General features: G+C 27.4%; 1 protein-coding gene across 1 annotated transcript; it reads right to left on the bottom strand.

Annotated features, from left to right (window-relative positions):
• Nucleotides 1–1,200: 1,200 nt before the first annotated feature.
• On the bottom strand, nt 1,201–7,402 carry LOC126845683 (kinetochore protein NDC80 homolog). The gene is made up of 15 exons (XM_050584498.1): nt 7,212–7,402; nt 6,459–6,572; nt 6,051–6,326; nt 5,879–5,990; nt 4,634–4,856; nt 4,281–4,444; nt 4,103–4,214; nt 3,930–4,042; nt 3,700–3,832; nt 3,333–3,538; nt 2,974–3,195; nt 2,803–2,907; nt 1,814–1,929; nt 1,659–1,761; nt 1,201–1,537 (listed from the first exon to the last, which is right to left on the bottom strand). Exons 2-15 carry the CDS (start codon nt 6,560–6,562, stop codon nt 1,472–1,474), a joined length of 2,055 nt encoding a protein of 684 aa, XP_050440455.1. The 5' UTR covers nt 6,563–6,572; nt 7,212–7,402; the 3' UTR covers nt 1,201–1,471.
• Between the last annotated feature and the right edge of the window lie 7,522 nt (nt 7,403–14,924).

The raw sequence follows: 14,924 nt of genomic DNA, 5'->3' as shown, positions 1-14,924 counted from the left end.
TTGTTTACGACTCGCAATTTTTTTCTTAAAGATTTAACAACTTTAATTCACACATCCATATAAAAAACTATACATACCAAACTAAAGTGCTGGCGTAAACGTCAGCTAAGAATAATTACTAATTTACTACCCCATCAAAAGGAAAAATTACCACGAAATTTACTTGACGCAAACCAGTCCAATTATTTTTAGCACACATCTGCGATTATATTCTTCAAACTTATCTACTTTATTTTTTTAAATCACATTTATGTGAATGTTGGTGGCCAATGCGTCCTGTAAAATAATTATCTCTTTTAAACAAAACATAAGTTATCGAATTATTTCGATCACTTTAACTAGGCGTCATCGTTTTTCCCGCGAGGCTTGTTTTTTAACAAAAAAAATCATGTCAATACGGCAATCTTAAACAGCCAACAAGTAGATGGTAAAATAAATGATAATTGAATCGACCAACCCTGAAAATTGTTTTGTCATGAAATACTAAAAAGATAAAACAATATAGCCATGAATAGCGAATGGAATACAAGGGATTAGGAATTCCAAAGATGAATTACTCGGATAATATAGGAGTTTCAATTTTCAGAGATGACAATTCATACGTAAAATCTACAATTGTATGTCTTATCCTCGAAAGAAGGAATGGACCCACAAAAACCCAGAGTTGTACAAATAGAAAGTTATTTTAATTAAAATCATTTGTAGAAAAGGCTAAAAAAAATCTGAAGGATAAATTTAAATAATATATTTTTTGGTATAACATTTAAGAAACTCTCATAAAATATTCCTTTTTAACATATTATTAATCGATTTTTGAAATTACAAAAATTGGATTTATTATTTTTTTTTAAATCCTAATTTTTTAACTCCTGTTACTAATGTTAAGCACTTTAATTCTGTTTCATTGAAAAGTAACAAAAATACAGAGCTATTGAATAAGTAGTTAATTTAACTCAAATCATGTTTCTGAATTTCCAATAATACTCCCAACTATATTGTTCATATACTACTACATCAGTTAATAAAATAATACATAATTGTGCTAATTTCACAGGCGAAAAATCACCGTTTAAACAAATAGTAAGATGACATTTACGTCTTTCAGATTGTGTTATTTTAAGCATAAATATGTTTAGAATAAACTTGGTTTAAATTTACTTATTAAAAAATATCAATATTAAAACATAATAATCGCTTACATTTCTAACTTACAAGTAAAGGCTTAATAAATAAACTTGTATAAGAAAATAAATATCCCCATACTATACTTAATATAATATTAAGTATTACTATTTTGTTATAATATTTACACGAGAACAAGTTTAAAAAAAATTAATTTGTATTAAAATAATTGAGTAAAATATTTGTAAACAAAAATTAAAAGGTAAATTAATATTAACCATATAATTAAAATGTCTTTAGAATTCACTTTTTCAATGATAAAGATAATTAAAGTAAAACCGAATTTATATTATTTCCTCGAGAATACTTCTTCTTTGATTTTTGACATTTTCTCTTGGAGTTCTGAATAATAATCCTAAAAATTATAAATAAATTATAATATTTCAATCGTTTTCTTTTTTAAATTAAGCCAGCCAAACAATTAGCTAGTAAACTTTATTGTACTTATTACTATTAAATAATTTAACAAAACAAACCTTAACATATAGTTCAAGATCTTTAAGTTGGTCAACATGCTCTTGTATACTCATAGTTGTTTTCATTTTAATGTACTCTCTTTCCTCTTCCATCTCTGCAAGACTTTAACAAAACGGTCATATTTTAAATTAAAGTTGTTTGGAAAAAGACTTACATTTTCATTGAGTTATCTTTCTTCTCTTTAATAGCTTCGATTTCTGTTTCATCAATATGGATACTTTTTATTTCTGCTTGAATATTGGCTAATTTCTTTTCTAATTCTTTCTTCGCCTAGATTGTATTATAATTATAAAACGAAAATTTGAATTTAATTAAACCCCTTCTCCTACTGTAAAAAATCTAAAAATTAAAAAGTTGGTTAATACACTTTAATTTCTTTAAAATGTGGTAGAATGTGAAATTGAATGTTGCAGTCGTCGGTTTCTTGTTCTCTTTTGCTTATTTTGATGTTTATAACAGAAGATACAAATTAGAGCAACCAACAGCCGCAACATTCAATTTACATATTCTAACACATTTAAAACAAATTTTAATGTATTAAGCAACTTTTTTATTTTTAGAACTTTTTAACAGTGTTTTTTTTAGTTAAATTAAAATTTGTATTTTACACTTTATTGTAAACATAAAAATACAGCCTCAGGAAGTAGAGGTTTTGACTTGAGTTAAACTTGGGCAAAAATATACATAATGTTTTAGGGAACTTTTTAGTTTTTATTTAAACAAAATTAATTAAATGGTCTAGATAAAAATTGATAATAACTGGTTGAAAACAAAGCAAAAAGTTAAAAATCACGGCCGAGGATTGAACTGTAATAGTTTTGATCAGCGTCTTGCCCTAGGCAATTACCAGACGTTACCATTGCATCCAAACAGAATTCTAGTCATTTAAAAGAGCTCTGTAGATTCAAAAATCTAGCTTTTTTTATTTTATCAAAATCGGTTTAGTGATTTAAGTGGAAAAATTAACGAATTTGAACATTTCTTATTAAAGATTGAAGTAATACCTATCATATGAATAATACATTTATAAGTTATAACCTTTTAAATTGTCATTTTTTTTCTTGAAACTTTATATATGTGTTAAAAAAAGATAATTTGAATTGTATTATTAAAAACTTATAATGATAATAATTATTCACTCACTTCAAATCGACGATCGGTAAGTTCCGATAACTTTTTTTTGTCTTCGTCAAACTCTGGAAGTAGTTTTTCCAGCGTTTTTGTTATATTTTTATGCTCTATTTGAACCTAAACAAGAAATTCAATAAAACATAAGTACAATTTTAAAATTTCATAACTTAAAATTTTGTTTACCGTTTCAAGCTCGATATTAACAGCTTTAGATTTTTGTTCAATGGCTTTGTATCGCTCTGAAATTTTGTTCTTTAAGCTTTTTAGAATTTCATCAACTTCTTTCAGAGATTCTCTTACATGAAAGACCAAAACATTTTTGTCGGCTATTGCATTTTCCAATTCCGGTAAAACAACCATATTTTCAGCTACTAATGCATTGTACGCAACAAACAGTTTGTCCAGCTAAAATTTAAACATAATCATTATGGATTTCATTAACTATTTCAGTTTTTGTGATAAATCCTTTATTAAAAATATTAGCTGATAGCTACATTTTAACAGTGTGTAAAAGAACAATGAAAATAGTAAAAAAGACTAACCTCCATTCGCACTTTTACCACATTCAAATCTTCACTATAAACAATATTTGAAAATTTTGATAAACATTCTTCTTCATATTGTATATCGTTTTTTAAATTAATCATTTCTGCTTCGATAATTTTTTTATCTTCTTGAGTAATTTGTTGCCCATTAATACAACCTTTAACCACATCCAATTCCTTTTTAAGATTTTCAATTTCTCTCTCTAAAAAAAAATTAATAATAAATTAAACAGTTTACCATTATTAACTTAAATTTGCATGAATTAATATATAACATTGTGATAAATATATCTATAATATACATGTAATTACTATATTAATTTATTAATCACTGTTTTTTTAGCAACAACAATTAAATTATTACCTTGAAAAACTCTTTCATCATTTTTTTTTGTAATGTATTCTTGTACTTCACCAATACAAATCTGTAGGTCTTTTACATATTTCTTTGTTGATACAATATCTTTTTGAATAGCCATTTTCATAGCTTTCATTTCCTATTATTACGATATAATAACCAATTAATAAATTACTTAAATATAATTAATTTATTAGTAAACTACCAAATGAAATTAAATTAATAATCCTATTTACTTCTAATTTTCTCTCTTCAGTAGTGTCAACGAGTGAAGCTAGTTCCGCTTGGTATTCGGCCACTTCAGCTTCCAATTTGTGTAATTCTTGTTCATCAACACCAAGTGTATTCTCTACAACATATACAATTTTATTAATATGAATGCGTTAAATGCTTTAAATTTAATACGAACTATAATTTTCTAATAGAAGATCTTCTTGTTTTTGAAGGAACTCTATATCTGCTGGTTTCTTTATTTCTCTAGTTTCAACTTGATACGAGTTTAACAGAAATGGTAAATACATCTGGAAAATCAACGTTTATAGATACTTAATCTATCCACACATCTTATAAATACAATTAATACCAACCTTGAATTCTACAGTTTGCTCATAATCTTCATCTTCCACTTCATCAGGATCAATTATTGAAGGGTATAAAGTTTCCATAACATTAAATCGATTTTGAGTTTCACACAGCTCTACTAACCAAAGAAGCAAGCCAACAACTTGAGGAAATGAATGACTTGCATTTACTAAAAAAAAAAAAAATAATAAATAATGATTTAAAATAACAACATTGTGAGCGTTTTAATTTATGAACAGATGAGTGGTTTTTATTTAAAATTATACTTTAAAATATACAAAAATCAGCTTAAATGTGTTCTGAAATACCTATGTGAAGATATAAATGAAAATTGCTTAAAAAATTAGTATAAAATTACCTGTAATCAGCCAAGATTTGTCAACTTTTCCTTTGTAATAATATTTTTTCATAATCTTTGGAAGCTCTTCCATGTATTTTGTTTTGTTAAGAACCTGATTTCGATCTAGTTTATGTAGCAAATATTCACACATATCGGTAAACATAGTGGTGGTCATTGGACGCATGTTACCATTATTTAGAATATGACTAGCATTAGGAGCTGTCAAAAAGTAATTCTGAATCTGTCATTAAAATTAAAAGAATAATATAAATTTATAAATGATGGCGTTTTAAATCAGTTTAAGAATTATTATGCTTAAATGTGTCTTATTCTCCATTTTATCGGAAAGAATACTTTTAAAATTCTATTGCTATATTTGTCACTGAAAAATACTTACTTGATTAACATTTCAGTTATTATAAATAACATAAGTAAAATATGTAAATACATAAAATTTTAATTAAACATAATGTTTAAATGTTTAAAACACTCGAGCAAATATGATATAAAATTCACGTGATCAGTGAGGAAAATGATGAAAACATTATAATTATAAATAAATAATATAAGTATTTACCTTGTTTTAAATTTTCTAGGGCTCTATTAACTTTTAAAACTTAAATGGTATAGCATAAAGATGGCAATTATGACTGGTCAATAAACAGTTTTGGATAATTACATAATTACTTAATTACTTAATAAGTTATTAAATTTAGGACAGGAGCACGAGTGGAGTGTAGTACTATTTTTATAAGCGCACATTACTCTACAGCGATCCACCTTCCGTCCTAATACTAATTAATTGAGCTCTGGAAAAAAAGATAAAAATATGAATATTGTCTAATGTTGTAAATTAACACCAACTGAAGTGTCTCCAAAAAGAAAATCGACAAAGTTGCATTTATTTTATGAGAAAATGAGTGTCTTAAGTAAATTTATCATACTGTATAAATATATTTTTATATATTTATATTTATATTTTTTAATATATAAATAAAAAAAGGGATACATTCCAGAACAAATAGAGGAACAGATTGTTTAGAAGAATTCGCTCCAGAACAAATAAAGAAATATAACTTTTAAAACTATTATACATGGAGCTTGAAAATGAATCTTGGCACTAGGTCCAAAATTAATTTTGAAACCCTGTTTCTCACCACGAGAATAAAATATTATTTCTTATGAATTCATAAACTCATAATTAACTAGTTTATTTGACATGATATTTTACTAATAATAGAAAATAAAAGAGCTAAGACCTACCTTTTGTATCGCTGCTTGTTGAAAATCTTTTTCAGTTAATGGACGCACTTCTTTTCTATTTTTCACTACTCCATAACTACTGTAGCGTGATTCAGTACTCAATCTACGATTTCTAAAATAATTGAATTAATTAAAAATTAGAAAAAAACTCACTAACATCAAAATTATTTACTTGTAACTAGAGTTAATGCCAGGTAAATTTGGGTTGTAGCCTGGAGTAACACATGGAGTAGATGCAACAAGATTGACACCTGTCATATTCATTGAATTAGTTGAACGAACTATAGTGTGTCTCGATGCAGTTGATGGTTTTTTAACAGTAGATGACCATTGCTTAGGATCATGAGCAGCAAGATTATCTGACGAAACAGATTTTTTCGCTGAAAAACCTGGTTTTAGGAGCATACTGGATTTTTTTTCTACGCCACGGCTTTCTCTACGAGTTATTCTATTTTTGAAACAAATTTTTATTATTAGTTAATTATGACTTATTCTTTAAATTGTAATTCCTAATAACTATATCAGTACACGCTAGTTTTTAATTTCAATCATTATTTCATGAGTTAATATAAAATAATACCTTATATCACTGCCATCAAATGAACTTTGTCTTCCAAATGTAGAGCCACCAAATGTATTACGGCCAGCAGCAGATGACCGTCTACCACAAGACGCCTTCCTCATGATTACAACTCTACAAAAATATTTCTTAATTTTACAATAAAATTAGATAAACCTTATGTATATAAAATACGAAAATAATACTATTTACTCATTTGCATTAATTATCCATTATATTTATGCCTAATAATACTAATCACAAACATTTTATCGACAATTAGAATGGTTGATATTATTTTAAGTATTTGGGTAACGTTAGATGACCTGACGCAAGTGCAGGTGTTTTTTTTTTTAAATATCTTTCCGTAAATTCATTGATAACTGAAAATATTGAAAGGGCAAAAACTTGCATACTGTAGTCAACGACAAAAAATGTGGTTGTTTCTATCTAAACATGGCATAGAAAAACAAACAGAATGTCAACCCGTGCCAAATGACGACAGAGACAGTAAAAACAGAAAAAGATGGCACTTAGTGCAAGCACCAAAAATAATAAATATTCACAGAGATGTAATAAATGTAAAGAAGTTATAAGTCAAATTTACTTAGAAATAATATGTTCAACTTGCAATGAAAATTAATCATAAATTATAAGTTTTAAAATAATAAACATTTTTTGTTATATTTGAGTTTATACGTATTTAATTATCAAAATAAGTTTGTAAGTTTATTAAAAAAAAAAATGTATTTTTATTTATAATATTATACTTACTTTCAAATTAAATGCAAACGAATTATTGATGATAGTTATAATATAATGAATACAAATTTTTTTTTTTTAATAATGGTGGGTTGTTATGTGATATTCATACACACGAGTAATTAGGGAATAATTCAAATTATGTAAAATACAAAATTGCAAATTTAACCGAACTGGAAAGAAAGATGAAATTAAAATTCAAATCACAAGAAAACGTTATCTTCTCATAACAAATAAACAGCGTAACCAACTAACCGACGAGTGAGATAAAAAATATTGTATATTTTCTAACCGTCATGTTTGCAATATTGTTTTACTATCCAGAACACATTACTAGGCCGCTGTAGATAGACTGGATGGCGGTTGCATATCGAGCTATACTATGAAAAAGTCAGAGACTCGTAGCGCTCCTCATGGATAAGTCGTGGATCTCTCCACTGATAAACCGGCTGTTATCATATAACAGCGACATAACAAGGATCATCAGTGAAAGATAAATAAGATTCAAGATTTATCCACAAGGGGCGCTAGTAGTATCTCACTTTTCATACTTTTAGATAAGAACTCTTGTAGCCGCCGATCGAATATTGCGAGGTATAAGCGGATGTGAAACCGTTTATCTATAGCCGTGGTTGTATATTAGCGTTGTATGATCTGCAATCTACTGTTTGTTGTTACCTACACTTTTGTACAAATACACTACTAGATTTCAGCACAACGTTAAATTGGAACCATAGTAACTTGGTATACCTATTTATTATTATTATTATTATAGGCTAATTATTTATTCGGATTTTAAAGTTCTAAAACTAAAATGTTTAAAACAGGTCAACAGGATATCAAAAATCAAAACTTATTTTTAATCTTAAGAGGACGTCACACACCCGTTATCTTCTTCAAAAAACCCGCCTGATTAATTTTAGAAAGGCTATAATCAAAACTAAGAAACCAAATTTTTACATAATATAGACAACATTGTCTGTGTTCTACCATCGCCTTTTTTTTAAATATTTTAACCAGTTAATGAATAATTAATTAATTAAGAAAGGACTTTTTTTAAAATGATATAGCGTTGGTTGTGTATTAGGTATATCGAAAAAATACGGATGATGGAACACAGATAATTTTATCATAAATAATATGTATGAATTTCTTTCCTTAACTAAATAATATGAAACCTGAGAAAACAACCGTCCTCTTAAAAATCTGGGGTACTTACGTGGGCGTCACACCGTCCATTTTTAAGGAGTAAAGTATAGGCAATTTTGTACAAAATCTTAATTTAAAGCTTAAACTTTGATGTGTAAATATTAGTTCAATAACTAGGACACTATTTTGGTAGTTAATTAATTTTTTGGACTATCACAGCATCCTTGAAAGCGATTTAAAAATGTTTCTTTATCTCTACTTATTTAAGCAGACTGAAAATAACTCGCTCACTTAATTTTGGTTTTAGAGTAAAAGCACCTAATATAAAATTTGAAGAAAACAATATTCCGGAGAGCAAGACGGTGCGTTTTTTTCATTTTTCCAAGTATAACGCTCAATACATAGTTTAGAAATAACGACTATTTTAACATTTTAAAATGACTGTAACTTTTCAAAAAATGAATTTTTTTTTTAAAAACGCACCGTCTTGCTCTCCGGAATATTGTTCTCTTTTAATTATATAATGGGTGCTTTTACTCTATATAAAGATTAGATACAGGAAAAAAACAGAAAACAATAACGTATTTAAAAAAGGTAAAAAATGTGTAAAATTGCAATACATCAAAACAAATTGTAAGACACCAAAACACCTTTTTTTTCTAATAAACACGATTTGTACATTTCGTGCAATGTTAAATTTTTGAAGACACTTTCCAATGCAGTGTTATTAAATACACATGAATGTGTAACGTAAAAATAATAATGGTAAGCTCTAAAATCCCCTAGGTTTTTTTTTCTAATCCATTATATTATGTAAGTAAAGTATAATTTCTGTAATTGAAGAGTACAGGGAAAAACCAAGAAAGTCACTTTTTAAAAATGGCAATTTTGTTGTTATAAAATTCGTTTTGATACTAAAAAAATCTGTTCTTTCTTATTAAGCATGACTATAAACAAAAATTAAACATTATTTTAAAAGTTTTAAATATTTTTTTAACATTTTAAAACATTTTTTAGCATCATTTAAACATGTTTTTTTTTATATTAAAACTGTGAGGCACGGTTGAGCAAAATCTGATTTTACGACATTTAGAAAATATCAAATCAAAATGTTTTTAAAATCAGGAATAAAATTTACTTTTAATTTTAAAAAAAGCCAGTACAGTGGGGTGGAGACATAGTGGGGACGGAGAGGTCACAGGTTTACAGATTTTTTTATAACTAAAAGTCATTAAATCACTTTTAAATAAACGCTTCGATGCGAATTTGTGGATAGTATGTTCAAACCAGTTATAGCGGTTTAGAAGATATCGTGGGACCAGCAATAATGTACTTAAAATTTAATATTTAGTCTTGTGCAGGGTGGATACGATAAGGATTGATCGTCTGTCTATAAAAATGTAGTGTCATAGTTACCTATATATCGTAATTAACAATATAATGAAAATATTTTCATTACCCGTTGACTGTTGATTCACTCACACATAGCAACCTAGAAACAGACTACGGCCAAAGTGTAAATTTACCCTATTTTTGGTGTTTTTCCTAAATTAAAAAAAAATTTGACTACTGATTTTTGAAAAAATTGTATATGTTATAGTTCTATTGTAGATTTACCTTCGGTCTAATTTTCAGATCTAAATCTTTAAAACTGCTTGAAAAAGTAAAATAAAGAAAAAAATTCCATCCCTTCTAGGGAAAAGGGTTTATGATATTTTTTTGGTTTGTTAATGTTTATCGATAGTACTATGTTTTAAGAACAATTCATATAAATTTGGAACTTTTTCGACTATTTTTAAAAAAGTTATAGAGTATCGTAATTTTAAGTTGAAAAATTTGTAAATTTTTTTTCTCGATTTTGATGGGGAAGGTTATTATAGTACATTACAGGTATGATTTCTGATCTATAAAGTTACTACACGAAGAAATCGGTTCAGCGGCTTACGAGATATCGTGGGTCCCGACACAAAAATGAAAAAAAAACACATCATAGTAAAAACAATGCCTTCTCAGCTTCACATCGAAGCTAAAAAATACTGTTAGAACATTGATACCTTCCTAACTTTTTTTCTTTTAACTAAATTTTCTTTTATAATACTTTTAGTTTTACGTTATTTTATGTGCATAAATAAAATTCTAGTATTATTACATAATACTAGAAACACATAATGAAATATTTAATATTCATGGTCATATACACAACTCGTACCAACATCAAATTAACGTACGAATGCATTGTATATTATATAGGTAGGTTACCTATTATTATATATGTGTGTAAATAAATGTAAGCTATATCTGTATACAATTAAAATTATACTAGAAAAATAAAGTGGAATCGTATTCAGTTACGGTAATTTATGAGGTTGAAAATTGAATACATTCACTTTTTCCCTTGTTAATAAGGAAGATTCCCCAATCAATTTGCTGATTTTTCATACTTCGAACTAAAACCACTTCGTGCAAATGACGTGGTCGAGGTGAATTGTTTTTTTTAAGTAATGTTTAGATGCTGCACTGTGACTAATATACAAGGAAGTCCTCTGTTTTTCAGACATGCCCTATCTAGCTTACTGCTATATGTGTATTAAGAGATGGGTATTGGGTACCGTTATGACTTATGACACTTCTTAAAAAAAATGTATGTGCCCCTTTGTCAGTCTTTTATTTATATATTATATATATACCTAATATATTAGTACATATTATATAGACCCTATTATTACGACCATGTGTGATGTGAATACGGAAAACACTTTTTTTTTTAATTCAGAAATAATCTGCCAAAGTACGTGCGCACCTCAAATTATTTAAAATTTAACTTCCCAATAAAACTATGACCTTCAGGCTTGAATAAAGGTACGGTGTTGTAGCTAACTTAAAGTTAGCCCGCAGTGGGCAATGTGATGTATAGCTAATAATTAATATAATTTAAGTGACATTAGTTACGATGAATCAGTATTTGACTTAAACAAATGTGTAAGACATGCTAGTAATTTTTAAAACAAGGACAACTAATTTGAAAGTTTAACAGAGCCGCACTAATATGACAACTAGGATTTTATTTCTGTGGGTTGGAGCAAGAAGGGCCAATGTCACTCTTTGCAACTTTCGGAAAATGAGCTTTGAAGTTTTTATTTTCCATTAGGCTCTATGTTAATTTTTTTTATCAAACTCTTCATGAGTAATTCATTTTTTGGACTCAGAGTGTGATTTTTTCACAGTATATAAAGAATGATTCAATTATTGCAATTAGCGGACTAACTCGTTTATGCACAAAATTGACATTTGCCCTTCTTGCTCCAAGCCACAGATTTTTATTATGCAGTTATTCAATTATTAGTTTGAAAACCAGGTTCTAAAAGTATTCAAACGGGTATAGTTGTTTTAAACTTATTATTACACCCTGTAAATTTAAACTGCGCTTTATAACTAATTTGTAAAAATATTAATTACCTGTATAAAAGTACGCATGTGTGGGTTAATTTAGGGTTTTTACTTAAGAGCGGTACATAGAAGACAAAACACCTATATTTAAGTATAAAAACTAGTCGCGTAAATCTTGTTTTATACATATTTCGAGTAGTTTTAGAATTAAAACACATATTGATAAATCTGTAGGATATTCTTAGTGATGAGCGTTAGTGGATTATTAAAATTGTATCAAATCTATTTTGTTTAAGAAATATTGAAAAAAAACCTTATCAAAAATAAACCAACTCAAAATAGATTTTTGTCTGAAAGAGCCAAGGACTAAGAAAAACTTGTTCTGCGTAGCAGTTATAACAGTTAGGTTATAAAAATATAAAATAAAATTTGTTTGATTTCCTCTTTGGCTTGTGTACGTAGTGACTCTGTTGCCCTCCTCAGGCCTCAGAACATCATGAGCTAGTTCCATTGACTGTGGCAAATTCATATTATCCCGTATTAATGTCTATGGTATTTATAATTTATTGATTTACTGAATAGTACGATCAATTATGTAGGAATGTGGAATCGAAACAAAAACAAATTGAATTAATAACACGGCTGACGCGGGGTGTTACAACAACTGTAACACCCCCCTCCTTACACGCCTGATAATTAACCTTGGAAAGTAAAGTAAGTAATTTGAATTACTCGTTATAGTAAATTATTTCAACGTTTATGTTTAGTTCAGGAGCATGTGTACGCTGGAAAATTGTACAAAGAAAAGCGTTTTGCAGTAAAACTGTTGGACTTTTTCAAAAAACCTTCAACAAAGTTGCAATAATTGCAGTATAAAAATACACTATGAAACAAAATGATACATTTTTTTTCTTCACTATTGTCCGAGTCATTTAACATTTTTGTCCGTTGAAAAGAAGTAGGACGTAGGTAAACAATCTTAAACTTTATTCCAAATTAGAAATGAAGGAGTTAAATAGTTGTTGACTCTTATGGGAAAAAAATATATTTAATATTAGTATTGGCGAGTGAGTATAGTTAATTTCACCATCACTTAATTTGATGTGGAGGGGCTAAGCCCCCTCTCTGAAATAGTAATTCAGGTCCTCCTATGGCTGTCATCATGAAAATTGGACTTCTCATTTAAGTATATTTACAATTTTTCAACTGCGTACACACATTTTCAAGGTTATGCTGCATCCATTGTAATGTACAATAGTATTATAGACAGCAATATATTACAGTCTTTAATACCAGTAAATTTAATTATGTCTGTCTATTCAAAGCATTTATTACATGACTTGTACATCAACTATATCATCAAAATGACTTGTATGACTAGTTTTCAAATATTAAAAAGTGTCAATTAATGATATGAATTATTATATGTATTTTTTAATTTTTTTAATTTATTGAGATTCTGAATTATTATATGTATACATATATAACCATATACATATACATTTACGACTTATGAGCCTGTGTTATAACTTAGGCACGAGCTTATAAACGTATACCTACTACGAACTCCAAAAATATAAGTAGGTACGTGATATCAATAAATATATAATAGTTGTATGGTGTAAAAGCTAGTACGCTTAATGAAACCATTCTAATGGCACAATTGCATGATAATATGTGGTCAGAAGTCACAAAAATGAGTATTTTCATATTCTGGTATAACAACTATTTAAATTGACTTAATTATCAACATTTGGTACATCAAAATAAAAATAATGGTATTTTTTAAGTGAATCTCAACGTCATTAACGGCATTCATACTAATATTATTTACATGCGTGTGTTAAATAATCGACTAACAACTGGTTTTAAAATTAAATTACACGTCAAGTTATACCGAACAGACTACTATATGATACATATTATAGTAATTCATTATACTTAAATTTACTTATAACTTTTCCATAAACGATAAGAGCAAGGTGCATTTTACAATCGACGGATCAGTTCCATACTAATAAGTAATAACTATATGTCAATACACACTATTCGATAGTTTAAAATCAAGCGGTTTGAGAGAAAAAAATATTAAACAAAATAAATTATCAACCGTTCTTTAGCTTTAAATCTTCTAATTTCAATTTCATTATTACTAATTTAATACTTTATTATTAGTACTCTTAATAAGAACTCTAGAAGAACTCTTTAGAACTCAGACTCCGATACTATTCTTTATTTTGACTTAGACTTAGAAATTTAACTATACGTTTTACAAAATTTTGCATGATCACAATTCGTAAGTAAATAATACACGAGTATACATAGATACATTTATCATTTCGTATTGTGTCACATAACAGGTGTTATATTGTTTATCAAGCATCACTTATGTTCGTATATTAAGTATGGATATAAATTTCACTTTTACCACACGTGGTTAAGCAGTAGCTATTATAATATTTAACTATAGTTGTTTAAAAATATTCAACTGTAAAAAAGATGGGGAGGTAAAGTACGTAATAACTAATACCATTGATCAATGCTAATACTGTGATAATTCATATTATATTAATAATTCATTCGCCATGAACAATGGCAATAATAAATTATTTTAATACAGCGTGTGCTTTGAGGCGAAGCACCGCCTTACTAATTATTCAAATGAAAATGATTTTTAAACAATATATATATTTTTTACGGTTTTTTTTAACTGAATAGTTAACACAAAATTAATAAATCTGATTATACATAACTTATAAGTTAATAAGAATAATTTTAGGTATAGATTACTTCCTCCATAAACAATTAAACGAAAATTGTAAACAAAATACAAGAACAGTATCAACTAATTCCTAAAGCACAGCCGGGAAAATGGATAATTCAAATCTTAATAATTAAGGTTAATTTTGTTAAAATTCTCACGTTTTTTAATTTTCTTTTTGGTTTATTCACTTTAAAGTTAAATATGTTTAAAATTCTAACATTATTAAATTTTCTTTTTAATTAATTCTACTTAAAATTAATGTCTGTTATATACACCTGTTACGGAGTAACATTGCTCTGAAGGTTCGGATTCTTATAATAAGTCAAGGCCAGATTTATGACTAAAGAACTAATATGTTTTGTGATTATTTACACAATCGACGCATGAATATTATAATTATTGTAAAAAATTATTATAAATACAAG

The sequence above is a fragment of the Adelges cooleyi genome, unplaced genomic scaffold (assembly GCF_023614345.1).
Source record: "Adelges cooleyi isolate 19-005CV unplaced genomic scaffold, UGA_ACOO_1.1 ACOO_flye_CR_arks_rails_tigmint_CR_PRNA_8, whole genome shotgun sequence".
NCBI classification, from domain to species: Eukaryota; Metazoa; Arthropoda; class Insecta; order Hemiptera; family Adelgidae; genus Adelges; species Adelges cooleyi.
This window is presented reverse-complemented; position numbering and strand designations above follow the sequence as displayed.

Excerpts from the sequence above, each read along its gene's own strand:
- LOC126845683 (XM_050584498.1), bottom strand. The coding sequence starts at position 6,562 with ATGAGGAAGGCGTCTTGTGGTAGACGGTCATCTGCTGCTGGCCGTAAT. Across the intron at positions 4,857-5,878 it reads AACAAGCAGCGATACAAAAG|ATTCAGAATTACTTTTTGAC; the intron begins GTAGGTCTTAGC and ends TTTTAATGACAG. Across the intron at positions 3,833-3,929 it reads CTGAAGAGAGAAAATTAGAA|GAAATGAAAGCTATGAAAAT; the intron begins GTAAATAGGATT and ends TCGTAATAATAG.